Here is a 20862-nt window from a genome sequence, read left to right as displayed (position 1 = left end):
CACCTTCCTCCCCTCCCTCCCCAGCCCTGCAGTGACCCCTCCTGTCCACGTGCTATTTGGTCTGTTCCTCTCCTGCTTCACTGCATGCTGGGTTCTCAAGGTCTGAGAGTGGTGCTTTCCTTAAGGTCTCCACACTCAGGGACTCTGGACCCTGGAGGATCTGCGATTCTATACAGACTTCCTTCCTCCTGAGCTTCCTCTCTGACCCCACACTCACCAGAATCACCTCAAATCTTCACCTCACTCCTCATCCCCCTCCTCTTGCTACTACTGGCAGACACGTGGCCATCCTCATCCCTGACCACACGGAGGACACAGGAAGGGATCTTTGGCAGACTCTTCTTCCCAGCGAACACTGGCAGACTGCACCTCTTACTCCTACTTGGAGGAAGAGGCTGGACCCCCAACTCTCTAAAGCTGTTTCCATTTCTTCAGGGATTTGGTCCCATCGGTGTTTGCTTCTTTATTAACAGCATAGAGTTTAGGACCTTGGGAAAATTATAATCCTGACTATTATTTAATAACCAGGTGACCGGGGCACCTGGGTGGCTCAGTTGGTTAAGCATCTGCCTTTGGCTCAGGTCATGATCTCAGGGTCCTGGGATCAAGCCCTGCCTTCAGACTCTCGTCTCTATCTTCTTCTGGGTGCCCCCCTCACCCTGACTCATGCTCTCTCTCAAATAAATAAATAAATAAATCTTAAAAATAACCAGGTGACCTTAGGTAGGTCATATCACTTTTCAGAGCCTTAACGTTAGTGTTGATAAAAGGGAGTTATAATAGTATCTGATTCATAAGGTTGTTGACGATACTAAATGAACTTTCATGAGTAAAGTGCTTAGTATATAGTTTCTGGCATATAGGAAGCGCCCAGTAAAACAGTGCTCCTTCCTTCCTCCCCTACCTGCTCCAAAGATGATCTCACTCCCTATTTTATTGAGAAAACAGAAAACTCCAATGGCGATTTCCAGAAAGTCCCCAAATGTACCTGCTCCCAGGCCCATCCTGTCTTGCTCTAATTCTCTTACAAGAGCTTCCCCTCCTCCCATCCAAGGGAACCCCTTCTCCTGGGCCTGGATCTCCCCTGCCAGACACAGAAGCCTGGCTCCCCCTGGTCCCCCCTTCCAGTGACTCCCTCTCCACGCATTCCCACCCATCAGCTGTCAATGGGCAAAAATTTCTCCCTTTTTAAAAAACAAAAAAAGCTAATATATCTACTGATGCTGCCTCCTTTCTAGTTCTTGAAGGAACATTTTAGACAGCCATGTTATCATAGGGTGTGTCCTCTGGCCTTTTTCTGGAAGGCAGTGGCTCCTGGAAGGACCAGTTTCTGGGATGGGCTCTGGTCTTGAGATGTTTCATGATCATCCAGTCCAACCACCTCAGTATATATGGCCGTTGCCCTGTGCTTGGGCACCAGGTCCCAGGAAGCCACCTAGATGGAGACCAGGTTGGATCTCTTCTCCAAGGGCCCGAAAGGCTTCCATGACTTGGGGCCAGTGTTGAGGATGAAGCGCTCAGTACTGGGTCTCTCCTCTTTCCCTTTCAGGGCCTGCCAAAGTTGGTCTGGAGCCTTCTGCTGCAGGCCTTAAGGTCACTTCACAATCCCCCAGGCCTTGTTTCACCTGGGGCCACCAGCTGCCCTGGTGAAGACTGAGGCAAGAGTTCTGGGTGTCCCTCCATCCTGGGATTAAGGCTAAGCCCTAGAGGAGGTGACTTCAGGGACTGAGGTGGAGGACCTGCCAACAACATGGAAGAGAACCCATGTGACCCCAAATCAGACGAATTCGTTGATCGTAGTCACAGGGAAGTTGTTGGGAAGGAGCCACATGACTTGGGAGCAGGAGTGTCAGGACTGAGAGAGGGCTGGGGAGCTGATGTGCTAGTGGAGTGTAGGGGTGGGGCAGCGCCCCGAGTTAGGTGGTTATGAACATATCTTTGCTTGACTTGGTGGTTTGGATGATGAGGGAGACTGGAAGGAAGAGCCCTTTGCTGACCTTGCAGTCGGGAGCACATTGTAATCAAGTAGATGGCCATTTAGCCGCAGTGGGAAAATCATGAGAATTTTGTGGTATCTAACGGAAGTTCATGTTGTCCGGCACTAAGAAGCGGTGTTTGGCAATAAGCTCTGCAGCGAGGGGTGTAACCCACTCATAACGTGCCGTAATAAGATGTCGGGTGAACTTCTCCCGTGGCCGTGGAAACAGTGGCTGCAACTGACACCATGAAGTACTAAGTCACCCGCATCCTACAGAGAGAGGCCAACAGTTGGCTCGGCTCCCCTCCCTTGTATTCCCATCCCAAGGGCTGCCTGAGAGTTTGAGCAACTGGCTCCCGCCAAACCCCTGCTCCCCAGGCCGCCAGCAGAGGCGTGGGGGTGGGGGGAGGAGTTGGTGGGATATGGCATCTGGGCTGAGGGTTGCCCTCCCCCCCCACCCCCAGCCCGGTCTCCTGTGGCCTGAGAGTGTGAGGAGGAGGACAGTTCCCGCGGCTCCTCAAGGTGGAGGACAGAGGGCACAGGGCGAGCCAAAGCTTGGGGCTGTCCGGGCTTCCCAGGCAGCCAGGGGACACCCGAGGGGCTCTCGTCCCCAGACAAGATCGTGGGGGTGCCTGGCACTGTTGGCCTATAGGAAAACATGGCTGCTGGGCGCCTGGGTGGCTCAGTCAGTGAAGCGTCTGCCTTCAGCTCGGGTCATGATCTCAGGGTCCTGGGATCGATCCCTGAATCGGGCTCCCTGCTCAGCGGGGAGCCTGCTTCTCCCTCTTCCTCTGCGCCTCCCCTCCTGCTCTCTCTCTCTGTCTCTCTCTCAAATAAATAAATAAAATCTTTAAAAAAAGAAGGAAAGGAAACATAGCTTTGCTTTCTGAGGGGTCTTCAGTGATGAAGAAGGTATGGGGGAAGCGGATCCCAACCCCCAAGGGACCACATCCAGGACAGATCCAAATGTTGTGGAGACATCGAGCTGATCCCATTTTGAAGGCCCTCTTTAAGAAAAAGAATACGAAATTGGGTCAGCAGGCTTGGAAGGGGCTTGTGCAGGTAAGGAGGGACCATGAAGTTTGCATTTTCTTAGCTTTGTGGTGAGCTCACCCCTGCACATGCATGTGGGGAGGGATGGTGCCCCCAGCTGGTGTCAGCAGCCTCGGTGCCGAAGTGAGACCAGGGAGGCTTCCCCGACAGGTGACTAGTTAAGCTTCCTCTGTATTCCCCCCTCGAAGAGTGAGGGAACAGGGGTCCTAGGATCCAATTATGCCCCCATGACCCTTCCCTCCTGACCAAGGAGCCACATTTGGGGGAGCAGGGAAAGGGACAGACATGTACCCCAAAGCCCACCCACACCCCCCAGGTCCCTGACCTGCGCAGTCAGGAGCCAACGTTTCCAGCAGATGGGAGATTGGAGTTCTCAACTGGACCGGCCTTTTGAAGGCACTGATTGGAGAAATGTATAATGGGTTCATGTTCATATCCCGCCGAGTTAAAACTCTTTAATCATCGGATTACACAGACAATGACGTTGGAGGTGAAATCGCGCTCTTGCCAAAAACCGTCAAGAGACATGAAGCAGGACTGCCTGTAAGGTAAGTCTCTTTGCTGCACCCTGGAGAGGCAGCCCAAGGCCCAGAGCCTGAACTCCTGGCTTTGCTTCCTGATCTCCAGATTTGTCAGACATGTGGCCTTGGACGGGTTCATTTCATGGCTGGGAGCCTCACTTTTCATGTGTGGAAAATGGGTCGTCCGAGGATTAAAGACAGAACGTGGGGATATGCTTTGTGAATGGCGGGATCAGCGTCCCTGTGAGCAGAATGGGTAAACAGCATGCCCTTCTCTGAGTCCCGGGGCCAAAGGCACAGGCTCAGGGATGGGTGGTGAGGTCAATGTCCTGGGTGGAGGTGGCAGAATGGCTTTAGTTTGGAAGGGCAAGTCTCTAGGCTGAGAAGCAAGCCCTGCCCTGCGGGGAACCAAAGGATCCCAGATGTCACAACTGTCCTTCCCCCCATTTTCTACTTCCTTCCACACTCCGGGAGCAGGGGCGCCACCCGCCCCACCCCAGCCTGCCTGTCCAAGTCTAGTCACTGAATTCCTGAGGATATCAACTGCTAGCACTGCTCTGAGCTGGGAGCACCAGTCTCACAGGCCTTGGCTCTGAGGTCGGACCTGGAGGCTCCTCCACCTTCCAGCTGCCGGGTCAGCACGGGAGTCCAGATGAGGCTACAAGGCTGTGTGCATGTTCTCCCCTCAGGTGCTAGCCTTTCCCTGGGTTGGGTTCCCGGAACTGGAATTTTCAGCACCAGTCAGAGGGCAGGGAAAGGCGCTGGCTGACTGTTGGAGTCCCGCTTGGAGGCTGTCTCCTCCTGGTCACTCAGCCTGCATTCCCTGCCTCCCTCCCAAGCCAGCAGTTTCTTCTTTTCTTTCCTGTTAAACCAGTCCAACCCCCCCACCGCACCATCAGCCTTCTGAGGACACTTAGGACTGCAAAGAACAACACCGAATCCAGTCTGGCTTAAGCCAACAACTAGCCCACAGTGTTCAAACAGCCAATCCGGCCTTAGGCCCAGCGAGGGGCAGAGGCCACGCCGCCCCTCTGTCAGCGATGCCCTGTGTCTCGGACGGCCCCGCGTCCTGCCCTCTCAGTAACCCCAGAGAAAACAGGCAGCTTCTTCACTCAGCTTCCAGCAGAGGGATGCAGTGACTGGAGGGGGGAGGTCTGGGGTCAGCTCCACGGACACTGGGGACGCCAGGAAGTTACAGCCACCGATGCCCATCTCGAGTTGTCATGTCAGAAACGTCAGGCCTGGGGCCGGGACGTAGGGCTGAGAGACAAGGGACGACCAATGGGCCGGTCACCCCCTGGTGGCTTGGGGGCAGTCTCTTCTGCCCCAGTGGCAGGCTCTTGAGGGGTGAGAGGCGGGATGTGAGTTGTGAAGTCCTGCCCAGAGATGAAAGGGCCTCAGTTTCTACATTCGTGGGCCCCGTTCCTTTAGTCTTGGGCTCTGGCTCCCCTGCGGCCTGGTCACAGAACAGCTCTGCTCCTGTCTTCCTTCCCCTCTCCTGCCTGCGACCCAGGGATGAGGCCACACCACCCTTTTCCAGAGCCTCAGGGCCCCTGGTCTTTTCTAGAAACCTGAAAAGCCTGAGGCTTCCCTGCTTTGTCCCCTCAGAGCAGACCCCCTGAGCAGAGTAGTTGCTGGGGGAGCTGTGGGCCTCAGCTCACCTCCCTCTGCCTCGGCCATCGCTGAGACTCACCCCTACCTGAAGCCATCCCGGGAAACGCCAGGTTCGAACGCCGCAGGGAAGGGGTTTTCGGACCGTCCAGGCCCAAACGTTCTCAAACCGTGGCACGGAAGAAAGCTCGCCTTTATTTCAGCCCTCACCCTCCCAGGACCCAGCACCGTGGCACACGGCCTGGCGTCCACAGCACACAGTCCAGAAGGTCCCAGTGACCACAGGCCCCCATGATGCAGCGTCACAGATTCCCCCAAAGCGGGGTGCCTGGGGCCCACTGCAGCTGGGGATGGGGAGCAGGGCCCCGACCCTGAGGAGCAGCAGAGAAAAGGCGCCGAGTGAGCCCCGGGACATGATGTGGAGTCGCAGCTACGGGACGGAAGCAGCAACAGCTGCGGGAGGGCCCTGCTGGCCATCACGGGTCGGGGCTACAGAGCCACCCCGAAGGCGAGGACAGCCCCACGTGGGGGCCCCCGGCGCAGGCCAGCCAGCAGAGGTAGTGTAAACACATCTGAGGGTGGGGAGAGCCTGATGGCCAAGCCAGGTGCTCTCGGGGCTGGGGCTGCCCGCGTCCCAGGAACCACAGGGGTGAGCAGGTGAGCGGGGCTGGAGGCCGGTGGGGAGCGGGGCTCTAGGACACTGATTGGGCCCAGGAAGGAAGTTTCCACAGAAATGGGGAGACTGTGCCTCGACCTTCCCAGCCCTTCTCTCACCGGCTCTGTGAGCTCTGGGCTGGGCCTCCGCTCTCTCGACCTCTACAGGCTCCTCCCGGGTCACATCTGCCCACTCAGGTCTCCGGACAAGGCAGAGGTGAAGGCGGGAAGGGACCTGCTCAGCCCTGCTGCCTCCACCTCTACCCTAAACTGGATTTGGGCCCAAGCTCCTCCTCCCCTAGGACTTCCTGCCCCAGCCTGCCCATGCTAGTCTTCTTGCGTGTAATCCGGTAATCCTGGGTCAACTCTGCCTGGAGGCTCCCTTGAATCACAGGCCATCCTCACAGGTGGGATGGAAGGAGAGAGAAAGGTTGGAAGTGGGGGATTCTGGGGGCAGGGAGGGGGAGGCCTGGGAAGGGACAGGGGAGTGAGGGCTTGAGTCACATTGTCAAGCCCTGTGCCAGCAATGTGGCCTGCCCTCAATCCCCGGGACCCAAGTACAGAGAAAATCTGAAGAGATATTTAAGAATGTACATAATTTTTTAAAAAATACTGCGTGCGCACGCATGCGCGCACATCTGGGGTTTTTTTTTTTTTTAAACTTTAACTCATCATCTCCAGACTCCATTTAAAACGTTTTTTAGGGGCGCCTGGGTAGCTCAGTCGTTAAGCGTCTGCCTTCGGCTCAGGTCAGGATCCCAGGGTCCTGGGGTCGAGCCCCGCATCGGGCTCCGTGCTCTGCGGGAAGCCTGCTTCTCCCTCTCCCACTCCCCCTGCTTGTGTTCCCTCTCTCGCTGTGTCTCTGTCAAATAAATAAATAAAATCTTTAAAAAAAAAAAAAGTTTTTTAAATTGCGCTAAATTACTCATTCTAGCAGCACCACCTCAAGTAACCAGAAGCTACAAGTGCTGGATTTTAGATTTCTTACTCATTCATTCTCAGCCTTTAGGAAGGGGGGTGGGAGGACTACAGAGCTTGTGGATTTCACAAGCCAGGCCAGACCAGCGCCGGGAGCTCCTGGGATCCCACCAGCAGCTACTCCCCGAGTCCTGAGCTCAAGTGAGGGGCGGGGACCATTAGAACGGAAGAGCGAAGCCCTAACATTTCTAAATGTAAGCTCAAAACAAAACTACCCCAGAGCCCAGACAAAACAAGTCTCGGGGTTGGTTTCTATGAAATCTTAGGGATTCTTAGGATCACGTAGTGACACGATTCGCTGACGTTCAAGTGCACAGAAACACTCGGAGGGAGCTCGTTAAAATGCCGATTCTGATTTGCTTCAGGTCTGGGCCCGAGAGTCTGCATTTCTAGCAGCTGTCACTGCTCCTGGCCCACCAACCACGCAGGGAAAACTACGACTCCTTAGGGGTTCTGGTTAGTAAAGGTTTGGTGCAGCCTGTTTCCCTTCCTTTACCCAAAGCCTTGAAGCCGGCTTTTCTCTGCACTTGGGCAAGTCATGGTTGTGCCCGAGGAAGGAGCCGGTTCCTGACTGGGTGGGGGCGGGGGGGGGATGAAGGGAAGGATGCTGGAAGCTAAACAGAGACTAATCCTCAGGCCACTGGACAACCCTGCTCTGGAGGAACAGGAGGTCTCCTCCCCCCACCTCTGGGGTTGGGGCAGCCAATCCCAGACCCTCCTTCCTGGGGCCTGGGGGGGGTTGGCCTAGAAAGTGGAGAATCCCCACCCCAACCTCTCCTGAAGGGCTGAGTCACTGGGGCTGGAGGCCCCAAGCCCAGTGGCCTGTATCCCCAGGCCAACCACGCTGATGCTTAGCTGTCAGAGCAGGGGAGTGCGGAAACCACCCAGGCCTCTCCTTATTTCATCACGGAGGGGGAACCCAAGCCCAGAGAGCGCATGAAACTTTCCCGAGGTCACACAGCGGGTTTGCAACCAGCTCCTGTAAAGGCCCAGAATCCTTTGAGGCAGAGCTGGCGAGAAGCCACTGATTATTAGCCAGACTTTTGGTCACCTATAGCAGCAACTTTCAGGAAAAGGACCTTCCGGAATACTCCTGAGAGAAAGAGGAGTGTGTCAAAGGCAAATCGTGAAAAGGGGTCACGGGGGTTCACCTAGGAAGGGGAAGGTCATGGATCAAAGTTTTTTCAAGGAAGGTAGAGGGCAGGGCTTCTGCCCTGACAGAACTCTAGAGACAGCGTTCATCTTGTCCTCTGCCGAATGCTGCTCCCTAGAGTGGTCTCTTGTGCAGCCTGGCAGGGATGCCTGGTTAATGCAGTGGGGGGGTCCGAGGAGAGGTCTCGGGTCATGTGTACAGGGGTTCTCAAGTCTGGATTCCTGGACCACTCCAGACCTACTGAACCAGAATCCCTGCAGCTGGTGCTTCCCTCCCAGGGAAAATCCCCGGGTTTAGGAACGAGCCTGGGCTCACTCGGTCAGACCAGGGATGGGGACATCCGGCTTGGGTGGGAAGTTCAGCAGGCAGGGCTAGGCCACTAGGCCCTAAGGCTGGGGAAGAGGTGCCTGTTCCCCAGAAAGCATCTCCCAGAGGTGGGTAGCCCCCCACCCCACCCCGGAGTCTGAGAGGAGACTGGCAGCTGGGCTTGGGAGCAGAAGGGCAGCACCTGTGTGGGTTGGGCCTCACTTCCCAGAGAACAGGCCCGGCCTCGCCTTCTTCAGCTTCTGTCGCCGATCCAGGGGGATCTCCTCCAGACTGATGCCGTGGTTGCTGGCCCTGCGGTAGAGAGGGCGGCAGCTTCAGGGAGGGGGAGTGGGAGGGCGGGGTCAGGCACCGCAGGAGACCCGCAGGAGACCCGGAGAAGGCGTGAAGGGGGCGGGAGGCCGGCTCCTCACCCCGGTTGCAGGTCGGGCGGTTGTGGGATGGGCTTGTTGAAGCCGCGTCTGCCCACCAGCCAGTAGGTGTCTTCAGCGCCCTTGCCCTGGGGAAACACGGGGGAGGGGAGCACTTAGGGGGCTGGGGGGAGGGCGGGTGGATCTGGAGGTCTGAGTGGAACCCGGCCTGGGTCCAGGCCGGGGCGGGGCCTAGCCTCACCTTCAGCTCGGTGCGGCCCCGCACCTCGGTCTGGAAGCCCTGGTCCAGATCGTGGAGAATCCGCACGGTGCTCACGTTCACGTGGATACGGTAAGCTGGGATGACAGGGGGGCGCGGGGATTTCGGGACTCCCCTCCCGCGTGCACCCCACCTCCCTAGCCGTTCCCCCGCTGCTCAGTGAGTCGCCGCCCAGCCCAGCCCCGCCCGCCCCCGCCCCACTCACGCAGCCCCGTGGACTCCATGCGCGAGGCGGTGTTGACCGTGTCCCCAAACAGGCAGTACCGCGGCATGGTGAGGCCCACCACGCCCGCCACGCACGGGCCTGCGGAGACGCACAGGGTGGGCGGCTGGGGCCTGGGCTGCGGATGGCCGTGCTGGCGGCTGGGGGGCACCTAGCACCTCGGGGGACGCTGGCACCCCATCAGCTCCACCCGCTCCCCAGGCAACACTCTCAAGGGTACCTCTCAGCCACAACGGGGGCGCTGGTAGGCAGAGGCGGCTCCCACACACGTCCCCCCACCGCCACCCCCCACTCCGTGAGTGGGCGTCCTGTCTCTGGACTGCGGAGCCGGGCCCCCGCGGGGCGGGCGGGCGCGAGGGCCCGGGAGTTACCCGAGTGCAGGCCGATGCGGATGCGCACGGGCACTTCGGGCATGTGGCGCATTCGGAAGGAGCCCACGGCGCTGAGGATGTCCAGAGCCATGTTGGCGATCTCGGCTGCGTGCCGCTGCCCGTTCCGCTGGGGCAGCCCCGAGGCCACCATGTAGGCGTCCCCAATTGTCTCCACCTGAGGGAAGGGGTCGTGCGGCTTCAGTTCCGAGCATCCCTCTCCCCCAAAGCCATTGTCCCTTGTCGGGGGACCTCAACGGGGGTTAGTGCAGGGATCCGGGGGAGGCTTCCAACCTGCGGAGCTGGCAGAAGGGACAGAGGGCTTCGAAGGACTGGGGCAAGTGGGCTGGGGGCTGGTGAAGCTGAAGGGTGCTTTGCCCCCCCACCCACGCACACCCCACCTTGTAGACGTCGTGGGAGCCGATGATGGCGTCGAAGAGCGTGTAGAGGTCGTTGAGCAGATCCACCACCTCGATGGGCTCGCTCATGGCTGAGATGGTGGTGAAGCCCACGATGTCGCTGAAGTAGAGCGTCACCTCCTCAAAATACTCGGGCTCCACAGGTGTCCCCATCTTCAGGGCCTCGGCCACGGAACTAGGGATGGCGGGTGGCGGGGTTACCCAGACACGCCAGACGGGCTGCATCCCCGCTATTCCCACTGCCCCCCCCCGCCCCCCTCCCGCCCACAGGCACCCACAGTGGCAGCATCTGCCTGAGCAGCCGGTCGGTCTTCTGCTTCTCTAGCTCCAGCTCTTCTGTGCGCTCCCCGATCAGGTCCTCCAGGTTACTGGAGTACTGCTCCAGCATCCTCAGCATCGAGTCAATGATGTTCATTTTCCGGCCCTTGTTGATGCTTTTGAACTAGCAGGAGGAGAAAGCTGGTGGGACCTGGGCTGCCGTGACCCTTGTGTGCCACCCCCCCTCCCCGTTCATCTTTTACTCATCAACCACCCCCTACCGCCCGGGGATGCCAGGCCCTGTGTTTTCACACATTATCAGGAGACGGACAGGAAATGGGGGTTCTCCGAGGTCAGCTACTCTCAGCTAGTAATTGTCAAGGCACTGGAACCAGCCCAGCCTTTGGACTCCCAGGCCAAGGGTCTTTCTGCCACACGGTGCCAAACATTTCTCCCACCCAGAGCTCTGTCTCCCGCTCCAAAGGCCTCCATAGCCCCTGTTCTCACGCTGCCCCCACCTAATCCCAGTCCTCAGACTACCCCTTTGGGAGATAGCCTGGAGATCAGAGATCCTGCTAGCCTGCCTTCTGGAAGCCTCCCCAGGTTGCTGACACGTGGCCAGCGCAGCCCTAGCCCCAATCCCAGTCCCTGACCTGGTCGAAGATGCGGTCCAAGGAGGGCCGAAGTTCTGGCTGCTCTGCCCAGCATTGCTTCATCAGCTGGATGCACTCCATGGGCGCCTGGTCCATGGACACAGAGGGCCGACACAGTGGAGGGGGGCTCCGCACCCTCTGCACCACTTCTGGAGGCATAAGGGGGCCAAGAGAAGCCACTTCTGACTCTGGCCTGATTGCTGAAGCTCAAGATGGGGACACTGGACGGGGGTTCTTTAAATCAGAGCTTCGGTAGGTGGGAAAGTGTAGTGAAGGAGGGGGTTGCTGGAGCAACAAAAAGATCTTGAACCCTGGGGGACAGGGGGCAGTAAGAGGTGATAGGCAGAACCTAACAGCTACTGCACATAACAAGAGGGAGGGTTGGGGTGATCAGGTTGGGGTGATCAAGGATCTGAACCAGATCCGACTGCTCTACACCCCCTTCTCCCAACACTGCTCCCTCCCTGGGGCACCTAAGAACCAGAGAGGAGCCTGCTCCCTCAGTTGGAGGAGCAGGTTGGGGCCAGGACGAGGACAGAGGCAACCACTGAAGTCTGCGCGTCTAAGAGCCGCCCCGTCCATCCCGATGCTTGGCTCTCCACTGCCCTGACCCTTCAGACCCACATAAGGGAGGCCCCCATAATTAAGCCTCAGCTCCGGGCCTTCGGGAAAAGAGGCTGGGGCTGGCGAGGCTCTGCCTCACGGCAGCCTGCCTTCCTAGCCCAAAGGCCCAGGCGAGGGGCGGCGTACCCTCGGCAGTCAGCTCCAGCATGGCATAGGGGGCGCTGCGACACACGACCTCCTGCATGATGATGCCCAGGCTGAAGACGTCACCAGCCAGCGTCCCCCTGCGCTCCAGGGCCGGGTCGCGAAGCAGCTCCGGGGCTGTCCATAGCTGGTCTGGGGTCGGGGAAGGGGGCGTGGGCAAGCGGAGGGCATTGGGGGCGCCGGGGACAGACCCCCACCCTAACCAGGAAGGCCAGGCTCGCACCCACTCACCAGCCCCCAGGCGGACTCTGGCCTCGCTACCTGCAGCTACCCCCCAGATAAAACTACCAGAAAACCAACGCGGGTCCCAGAGAAAGCGGGGTCCTCACAAATAGGCTCCGCCCTTCAGACCCAGCAGAGCTCAGAGGAGACTCCGCCCTTCAGGCACAAGCCACGCCCCCAGCCAGCCCCCACCTCCCCAATCACAGAGCCCACCCTTCGCATCTCAGAAGTCACAAGACCTTTTCCGTGGTGGCAGCCACGTCCAGTGGCGGTGGAATGGAGAGCATGCGAAGGCGGAGGGAGGGGTGGAGGGACCCTGGAAATAATGGGAATCCTGGGGGATGCGCTTCCGCGCGCGGGAGGCAGCCAGGAATCCTACCCTCAGCGCTGGGAGGCTCCGCTAACACCCTCTGCGCTTCCAGCAGTCGCCCGAGGCCGTGGTCCGTGACTTTGAGCACGAACCTCCCGTCCACCACGCAGTTCCGTGACTTAAGCCGCCCGTGGGCCACGCCTCGATGGTGCAGATACCTCATTCCCTGGAGGGGTGGGAGGGAAGGCGGCCTCAGCCCCGCGGCTCCCTGACCTGTCCTCCCCGCCACACCCGCACCCCACACACCTTGATGAGGTCCAGGAGGAGGGAGGACTTGAACATCCAGTCCAGCTTGATGTCTCTGTGGGCGAGGAGGTCGTGGAGGGAGCCCCGGGCGCAGTGCTCTGAGACCAGAGCCAGCATGCCTTCCCCCGCGGCCGCCGAGCCACCCGCTCCGCCGCCGCCGAGGAAGAGCCCCAGGTAGAGGGCCACGTTCTCCTGCCGGAGCTCCCGGAGCTGGGAGGGAGAAAGTGAACGGGCATTTTCTGCCCTGGAAGCAACGTGAGGAGGAGACCTATTATTCAGGCCTGTTTCTGAGTGTCCCAACTCGGAAGATGGGATAAGAATGGTGGATGGAAAGGTCCGTGGGGCGTGGAGAGAGGCTTGCTTCCGCAGATCACGTCTCCCCGGTTCAGATGCTTAGCAGGCTTTAGCTTCAAGTTAGGACTGAAAAGACAACCTTGCGGGGGGAACCAGGACCCAGGCAGGTTCCGGTAAGACTTTGAACTGCCTGGATTTAGGGGGAAACACTCCATGGAGAAGCCCCCAGCACCAGCACTCTCCCCTTCTGATGTGACAGCCCTTGCAGAGAGAACCAGGAAGAAGCCTCACTGTTTTCAAAGAAAGCACCAGAAATGGCTGTGCGGGTGATGGCTCAGGGCCGCCTTGCTTGGTTCTGTCACTGTGTCAGAAATGTCTGAGACTCCCAGCCTCCCCAGGTTAGAGAAGGAGAGACTGAGCAGTCGAGCTGTGGTCCCAGAGGAGGACAGCACCCCCCCCCCCAGTCTGGGCAGCCTGGGAAAACAGGGGCTAGCGGGTGACGGCCGTCCTTCGGTCCAGTAAGGGGCTTGCTTTCATCTGAGATGCCTGCCATTGAATGGTGATTTAGCCGGTTGACCCTAAGTCACTCTGCAGCTGTGGCCACAGAGCTTCGGTCGAGGCCTCAGGGAAGGAGGCCAGGCCAGGGCTGCGTGATGTAAGGACCAGAATAAGCCAGTCTACTGCTTGCCTGCCAGCTTCCCCCTCGCTCAAGCCCTTTTTAACTTTCTGTCATTCACTCAACAAACATTTATTACGTCTCTCTAACGTTCCAGACACCGTGCTGGGTGCCAAACATGCAATGATGGGGCCGGGGAAACCCTCACTTAGCTTGCAGTCCAGTGAGTGAGGCAGATAAGAAATACGCTAGAGGGGCGCCTGGGTGGCTCAGTTGGTGGAGCATCCGACTCTTGATTTCAGCTCAGGTCATGATCTCACGGTCGTGGGATCGAGCCCTGAGTCGGGGAGTCTGCTTGAGATTCTCTCTCTCCCTCTGCCCCCCCTTCTCTAAAATAAATAAATAAATCTTTAAAAAAATACGCAAACCCACACTGAACCTACAATGACAAATCATGATAAGCACACCAAAAGAAAGAACTAGTATTACGAAAGAGCGTAGAAATCTGCTTTAGAGAGGAGGGCCCACTCTCACCTTGGAGAAGGCTTCCTTGGTTGCTGGGCGGATAGCTATGTGATCCCCGGGGAATTTCTTCAACCAAACCCAGTCTCCCTGGAGCAGAGATGGGAGTAGTGAACTCGGCTTCTTTCTTTCTTTCTTTCCTTTTGCTTTGTGTGAACTCAGTTTCTTAAAACCCCAGGAGGCGAGGATCCCTAGGGCCCCCACATTTCCACTGGCCCCCTGCCGCAGATACATCTTCCCGGTGACACAGAGCGTCAGGAGCAAGGAGCTTGAGGTCTGCGGGTCCACTTCACAGCTAGCTGGGAGGGAGCCCCCCCTTGCATGGCTGTCCTCACCCCCTCAGATGCGCTTGCCAACAGCCTTACTAAGCAAGCCATTACCACCACACATGTCACTGAGACCACAGCCCTCGGCACCCTCTGTTGCCATGAGAGAGCACTGTGCTGGGAGTCAGGAGTCTGGGTAGATCAGGCTTTTTATTACAGACAAACTGCGAAGGACAGGCAGTTCCCCTCCAGGCTCTGAGCCGCCCTGTCCTCAGCTGTTGGTCGGGCTGGTTCACGGGGACGCAGGTGACGGGGTAGGAGCCGCTGCATTCTCTGTGTGACCTGACGCTTGGGAACTCTAAATCTCCATCCCACCCTCCTAATTAGCTGAGTTCCCACAGCTCTCTCTGAATCTGTTCACAATTTCGCCCCCATACCACCAAGTTCAGATTGGCTGACCCATAGTTAAGATCCTAATGCGCTTTTGTGACTTTCTTTTTCCCCCTCTAAGGCTTGTTGTTCCTGAGTTTGAGCTGAACTGGGTGGCAATGCTGGGTGGGGCAAAGACTTGGGTCTGTCTTGAGTTGGGGACAGCCCTGTCTGGAAACTCCCCCGAACAATCCATGTCCTGGAAATGTCCTTTTTGTGACCATGAGACCACATCCCAGGTGCCCCTCTGCCCCAACCTTCCCAAGGAGACCCATATCCTCTGGTAACCTGAAGGCTTGGATCACTGAGGGGACAGGGCAGGGGATGGCTTCAGTGCGCCACACCAGGCTGCATGGGCCCAGTACATCCCCCCCCCCCCCAGTCAGGCCTCCAGCCTCTGAGCCACTGGGATTAGCCTTTGAGGAGCACGCATCTGGATAAAGGCTAAGGCGGAATCCTGGGGCAGGAAGGATTCCCAGATGCTCCCCTTTGGGGAACCCATGACCTCTTCCTAGAGCCCATTCTGGGCTCCTATCACCATTTTCTGGAGCCTGCAAGATATAACACCACTCCAGGAATAGAGCCGGGCCTGGCCAGGGTAAGGCTCACCTCATAGAGACCAATGTTGGAGCTATCCGAGGGCTGGCTGGGGACGCTGCGAATGTCTGACGTGCTGCGGGCGGCCAGACTCGTTCGGCTCCCCTGAGCCACCTGGAGGGCAGAGGTCAATGCAAGGGATCAAAATATACTGTAGGGTTAGAGTCCTGGGTTGAGGTCAGGCTGAGTTCTGGGGATTACAGAGAGGAGGCGAAGAACTCTTAATTAGGGAAGGTGATAATGACATTACTTCCCAATTGCACTGCACTTTACAGTTTACAAAACAAACAAGTTGGTTTTCTCGGAGCTTCACGCTGCCCCAGGGAAGCAGCAGGGACAGGAGCTCTTACTCTCATTGCACACCCCCAGAACTCAGACCTGAGAGGGAGCCAGGCCAGAAAGGAGGCCTTCCCAGGTGGGGGCTGAGGTGAGGGCTGGCCCAGGCAGGGGAACAGATATACACGGAAGGACTCTGGGAGAGCGGGCTCCCTGCCAGAGATCCCTTGCCTCCCTGCTTCCCCCACCTTTCGCGTGCTGCCCCCTTGCGGGTGGAGAAAGGTGATATCGTCCAGAGTCAGGATGATCTTGTTGGGGCCAGAGACCATTTGGATGTGAAGTAGCCGATGCCTGGGAGGGAAAGGATGTCATCTGCTCAAAGGGGACCAAAGTCCATGAGAGGAGGCAGGTAGGGGATAGCGTTGGCTCAGGGGTGGCCGGCCGCCCCTTGGGGCACCGCCTCTCCCCCAGTCCTCCCTTTTTCCACTCTTGAACGGGCTCAGCCTGCTCTCCTTGCTGCCCAGATGCAATTCTGGGAGATGGAGAGCCAAGCTCATCTCCTACCCGCCTCACTCCCATACTCACCTCACATAATGGGCCAGGAAGGCCCCCATCAGCCCTATCCCAACCACCAGGAGGAAGCCGATAAAGACGAGGCGGTGCTCCACTCCTGGAGAGGCAGTGAGAGGAGGAACGCTGAGGGCCCCGCGGCCAGCGGGAGGCGCCCTCTCTATCGAGGTATGCAGTCATGTCAAATCCTGGAGGCTCTAGCAAAGGTGGACGGGAGCCCAGAACGAGGTCTAGGGAAAGGCTATGGGTTCTGCAGAGGGGAGCCTCTGGGGATGCTAGAAAAGTTCCAAGAGGGCTTTGGGGGCTTGGCAAGAGAGAGGGTCCGCACAAGCCAGGGGTCTGAGGAGGACCTGGAAGGAGTTACAGGGCGAGAGTTCACTCTCTTTCACCAGTTTGTGGCGGGTCCGCGCTGACCGTCCCAGTGGGGGCTGGGGTGCTCGCCCTCACCTCCGTTGCAGATGACGTCTGGCTCGAACCAGCACAAGGGGTCGGGCCCAGGTGCTCCTCTGCCTCTAGGGAAATGCACCGGGGTCCCAGCCGAGCGGAGGGAGCCCCGGGTGGGGTCCAGCATGTAGGTGGCGAAGAGCCGGTCCCCCGCCGCATCCGTGTCCAGCAGCACGAACGGGGGCTCCTCGGCTCCTCCCAGGGCCCCGCAGAAGCCGGGCACCTGGGCATCTTGCATGTGGCGGGCCACCGCCTCTGCGGACAGCCGGCCGCCCCCCGCGGCCGCCCGCGCCCGCGCCACGCCCCCCGCCAGCAGGAAGAACGCGTCGTAGATGGTGCCGAAGAGTGGGGACACCTGAGGAAGGAGAGGATGGGCTCAGGGTTTGGGGTCACCGCCCACACACAGACGCGGGCTGACTGGCCCACCCAGCCTTTCACTGCTTCTTTCAAGCCCTCAAGCCCCGCGTGTATAGACTCTTCACACCTCCTTAGTGCTTCCCCGTGTCCCTGGGTGCTCTCTCCTCCTCTCTCCCCATTGGCTCTCTCCTCTCTTTCTTCCCATTGGCTCTCTCCTCCTCTCTCCCCATTGGCTCTCTCCTCCTTTCTCCCTATTGGCGCTCTCCTCCTCTCTCCTCATTGGCTCTATCCTCTCTCTCTCTTTCTTCCCATTGGCCCTCTCCTCCTCTCTCCCCAATGACCCTCTCCTCCTCTCTCCCCATTGGCTCTCTTCTCTCCCCTCTTCCTCGCTGACCTTCCCTCTTTTCACGGTTCTTAGGCTCTTCTCACCGCTGGTTATTCCTACGCTCCATCACCAACAGCTCCTCTCTCCCCTTTCCTGTTGGTTGCCCTGCTTATGTTTTTCATATCATTACCTCTCATTCACCTAAAAGCCTCCTTTCCTATCTTTTGGTTGGCTTCTCTCTTCTATTTTTCCTTCTTTTCTTCCCCCAAGGCTATCACCCCATTTCATCAAGCTTATTTTTCCAGGTTCCCATCTCTCCCAGAGCCAGGCACTGTGTAAAGTAATAGGTGATACTGAGATCTTGATAAGATAGAGTCCCTGTCCCGAGGAATCTTTCTTCCAGTCGGGGAAACAGACACCGAGGCTAAGGCAGTGCCATGGGTGAGGGTAGGGTGGAGGAGGAGGAGGCTTCCAGAAGAAGTGACCGTCCTTCAGAGGATGAGTCAGAATTATCTGGGGGACAAGAGGGGCAGGAGAGAGGGAAGAGCACACCCCGCAGCACAGAGGCAAAAGAGAAGGGCACATTTAGGAAACCCAAAGTAGCACTGTCTGGTTGAAGTTCAAGGAAAATGGAAGAGAGAGGAAGACAAGACACCTGGTCAGCCATCTGAAGAGACCTGCGTCTATTCAGGGCGAGAGAAGCCCCGGGGAGGCTCTGAACAGGGGTGTGACACAGTCAGATTTGTCCGATTTCTGAAGTTTGAACTGATTGTTGGGTGGAGAAAGGCCCGGGGTAGGTAAGCATTGAAGTAGAGACCATTTGGCAGATTCTGTTTCAAGATTTAGATCAGAGGGGCTGTGGCCTGACCCAGGGCAGGGGCGGTGGGAATGGAGAAAGTGGATGGATTCAAATGACTTTTACCAAGTAAAACTGACAGGACTTGATGTCTGGATGTGTGTGTGTGTGTGTGTGTGTGTGTGTGTGTGTGTGTGTGTATTAGGGGGAAGATGAGAGGAATCAAGGGTGACTTCCAGGGGTCTCATAGGGAACTAGGTGGAAGGTTGTGCCAGTTAAGGAGAACTGAAGACGCTTTTTCATCACTTCATCCACCTGCCCCGCACCCCATTTCACCACTGTGACTAACTGAGTCTTTTTCTCCTCTTGTTATTGACTCTTCTCATCCTTTCTCCATTGGCTACCCCAAATCCTCTTGGAGGAGACTAGGGGTGTTGGGGGGGGGGATATCTCACAGCCATCTCTCAAGTTCAACCCTTTGAGTAGGGCCTTTGTGGTGGTTAATTTACTGCCCACTGACATCTAAACTCCCTTCTATCTTAGTGGTTTCCAGCCCCCTCTCTTTTCTATGACTGGTATGGAGTTAGATGGTCTGAACTGGGATTCTGGAATCTCAGGGAATCCTGGGTGTTAGCTGGTTGTCGGGAGTACGCTGCGGATCTCAATGATCATGGGAGCTCCTGGCTCCACCTAGAGATCTTCCTGCTTCTCACAAGTTGTCAAGGCTCTCAAAAAGTTATGACCACCAGATGAAGCCCCAGAAGAAACACTTCTAAACTGGGCATGGAGATTGGAGCTGCATCCTTCCTCCTTCCTGTTCTCTTAAGAACACCAGCAGTGTATTATAGACTGCGCTGGAGGTGGGTTTACTTTGAAGCAGACTGCCAAGCATTGCAGGGTAGACTTCACTAGGGTCTACTGCTTGGAGCTGGGCCTGAGAGGTCTCACTGCCCACGTCCAGAAGCAATCCCAGTACACTAAGATGCCCCAAGCAAGACCAGAGCCTTTACATTACCCAAGAAACTTCAGAACAGGTGGGGCCGCTAGTTAGTCTCTCCCTACTCGTGCCATCCTCCTGTCTCCCACTGACTCCATCCTCTGATTCCACTGACCCTGTCAACTTCTCATTGCCTCCATCCTCCTCTCCCCTCTCCGGCATCTCCTGCTCTCTTCCCCCGCTCTCCTCTCCTCTTCCCTCCTCCCTGGTCCCTCTACCTGCTCCAGGTTGAGGTCAGAGGGCAGCTCCTGGTGCTCCTGGGCCCTGCTCAGGCTGTCCATCACGCTGCTTCCCGGGGGACAGTGACGCGTGAGGGTGAGCACTGCATCGTGGGCCCTACGAAGCTGTGAGCTGTTGGCGAGCGCGGCCAAGGCCTCCGGGCCCGGGGACAAGGCGTAGTGGAGCGTGTCGAAGGGCAGGAAGACCAGGGAGCCATCGGCCAGGCCCAGCTCTTCTGCCGCCTGCAGTAAGCAGCGCTGCTCCTCGCCGCCCAGCAACACCGAGTGCATCACCATGATCACTGCTGCGGACCGACCGACGGAGACTCCGGCTCACTGCGGCGCCCGGCTGCCCGCCGGCGGCCCTGCCCCCCTCCCCGCACCCTGCAGGGGAGCCTACCACTGACTCTGGGCCCGTCCTGGACCCTCCTCAGGGCCTCCCGGGCTCCCGACAGGTCCGAGGGGTCCATGGTGGTCACCAGGGCCACGGGCAGACCCCGGGTCCTGAGCGCGACGGACAGCGCGCGGCCCGCCTCCACCCACAGGTCCTGCGGCGCGGTGACCAGGGCCACGCGTGCCCAGCGGAAGGCGCGGAGGAGAGCGTAGAGGGCGTCCGCCGCGGGCGTCCCGGCGGGGGCCGTCGTGCCCGCCGCCCGCGTCCCGGGGCAGCCCCAGGGCACCAGCGCCACGCCCGCCTCTTGGGCCAGGATCTCGGCCGGCCGGCAGGCCGCGGCGTTCACCGGCCCCACGAGGCCCGAGACGCGGCCCAGCGCGGAGGACACCGCCCCCAGGGAGCCCGGCGTCCGGCACGGCTCCGGCAGCAGCGTGACCTCGAAGCGGGGGCTGCCTCCCAGCGCCGGGTCGCGGTTCAGGCGGGCGGCGGCCAGGCGGGCGGCCAGGTCCGGGCGGGCGCGCGCGAAGATGGGGTCGCAGGCCCAGGGGCCCAGCACCCCCACTGTGAAGACGGCCGAGAGGACGGAGGGCGGCAGGAGAAGCAGCAGCAGCAGGAGCCGGAGCCGGGGCCGGGGCCGGGGCCAGGGCAGGGCCCGGGGGACGCGGGGCGGGGATGGAGCCCGCGGCGCGGGGCCGCTGAGCCCGGTGTCCCGAAGCGCACCCTCAAGGAGGGCGCACGCGCTCATCGCCGGCTTCTGGGAGCAGAAACGGAGCCGGATGAGCGGACGAGGCCCCCAGAGCTCTCGTAGGGCTCTCTCTACAAACGCCCCACACCCCACCAGTTTCTCAAAGCCCAACTAACCCGGGACGTGGATCCATTTCCACAACACCCCCCTCCGGGGCTGGGACGACTCTATGGGAATCAAGGGCTTAGCCTGGAAGCCCACCGCACCCCCCACCCCCCAAACCCCTGCTTCTCCTGCTGCCTGTTCCCCTTTTGCCTCCCCCCCCCCCCCCCGCCAGAGCCATCGGGGGGTCAGTGGAGACACGCCCATGCCCTCCTCAGATCCATCTGGGGCAGAAGGGACCCGAGTCCCTGCGGAGGGGCCTTTGCCACTCACCGGAAAGTCCGGGGCTCGGGCCCAGGCCCCGGGTGAGGGGTCACAGGGCAGATCCCCCTTCTGACGCCCTCCCACAGGTCTCCTTTGCCAGGCCGGCCCAGGGCAGGGGGTGGGGGGGGTGGGGGGTGGGAACAGCTGTCCCGAGTCCTTAATCTCCCCAAGCTGATTAGGGTCCCTTAATCAGGCAGGGAGGAGTTGATGGAGGATGGGCC

The 20862-nt window shown here is 59.0% G+C and overlaps 1 protein-coding gene across 1 annotated transcript; it reads right to left on the bottom strand.

The window, feature by feature from the left end:
- Positions 1-5809: 5809 nt before the first annotated feature.
- GUCY2D (guanylate cyclase 2D, retinal) lies at positions 5810-20275 on the bottom strand. Its single transcript, XM_036094517.1, has 19 exons — positions 19537-20275; positions 19137-19441; positions 16447-16798; positions 16015-16099; positions 15678-15780; positions 15166-15267; positions 13874-13951; positions 12430-12639; positions 12193-12349; positions 11574-11723; positions 10824-10972; positions 10191-10354; positions 9895-10087; positions 9497-9671; positions 9108-9206; positions 8885-8979; positions 8686-8771; positions 8457-8566; positions 5810-7888 (listed from the first exon to the last, which is right to left on the bottom strand). Exons 1-18 carry the CDS (start codon positions 20273-20275, stop codon positions 8473-8475), a joined length of 3336 nt encoding a protein of 1111 aa, XP_035950410.1. The 3' UTR covers positions 5810-7888; positions 8457-8472.
- Between the last annotated feature and the right edge of the window lie 587 nt (positions 20276-20862).

The sequence above is a fragment of the Halichoerus grypus genome, chromosome 2 (genome assembly GCF_964656455.1).
Source record: "Halichoerus grypus chromosome 2, mHalGry1.hap1.1, whole genome shotgun sequence".
Classification (NCBI taxonomy): domain Eukaryota; kingdom Metazoa; phylum Chordata; class Mammalia; order Carnivora; family Phocidae; genus Halichoerus; species Halichoerus grypus.
Note: the sequence above shows the minus strand (reverse complement) of the source record. Positions and strands in the feature narration are given on the sequence as shown.

Excerpts from the sequence above, each read along its gene's own strand:
- GUCY2D (XM_036094517.1), bottom strand. The coding sequence starts at position 20,275 with ATGAGCGCGTGCGCCCTCCTTGAGGGTGCGCTTCGGGACACCGGGCTC. Across the intron at positions 12,640-13,873 it reads CCAAGGAAGCCTTCTCCAAG|CTCCGGGAGCTCCGGCAGGA; the intron begins GTGAGAGTGGGC and ends TCTCCCTCCCAG. Across the intron at positions 8,980-9,107 it reads CATGGAGTCCACGGGGCTGC|CTTACCGTATCCACGTGAAC; the intron begins GTGAGTGGGGCG and ends CTGTCATCCCAG.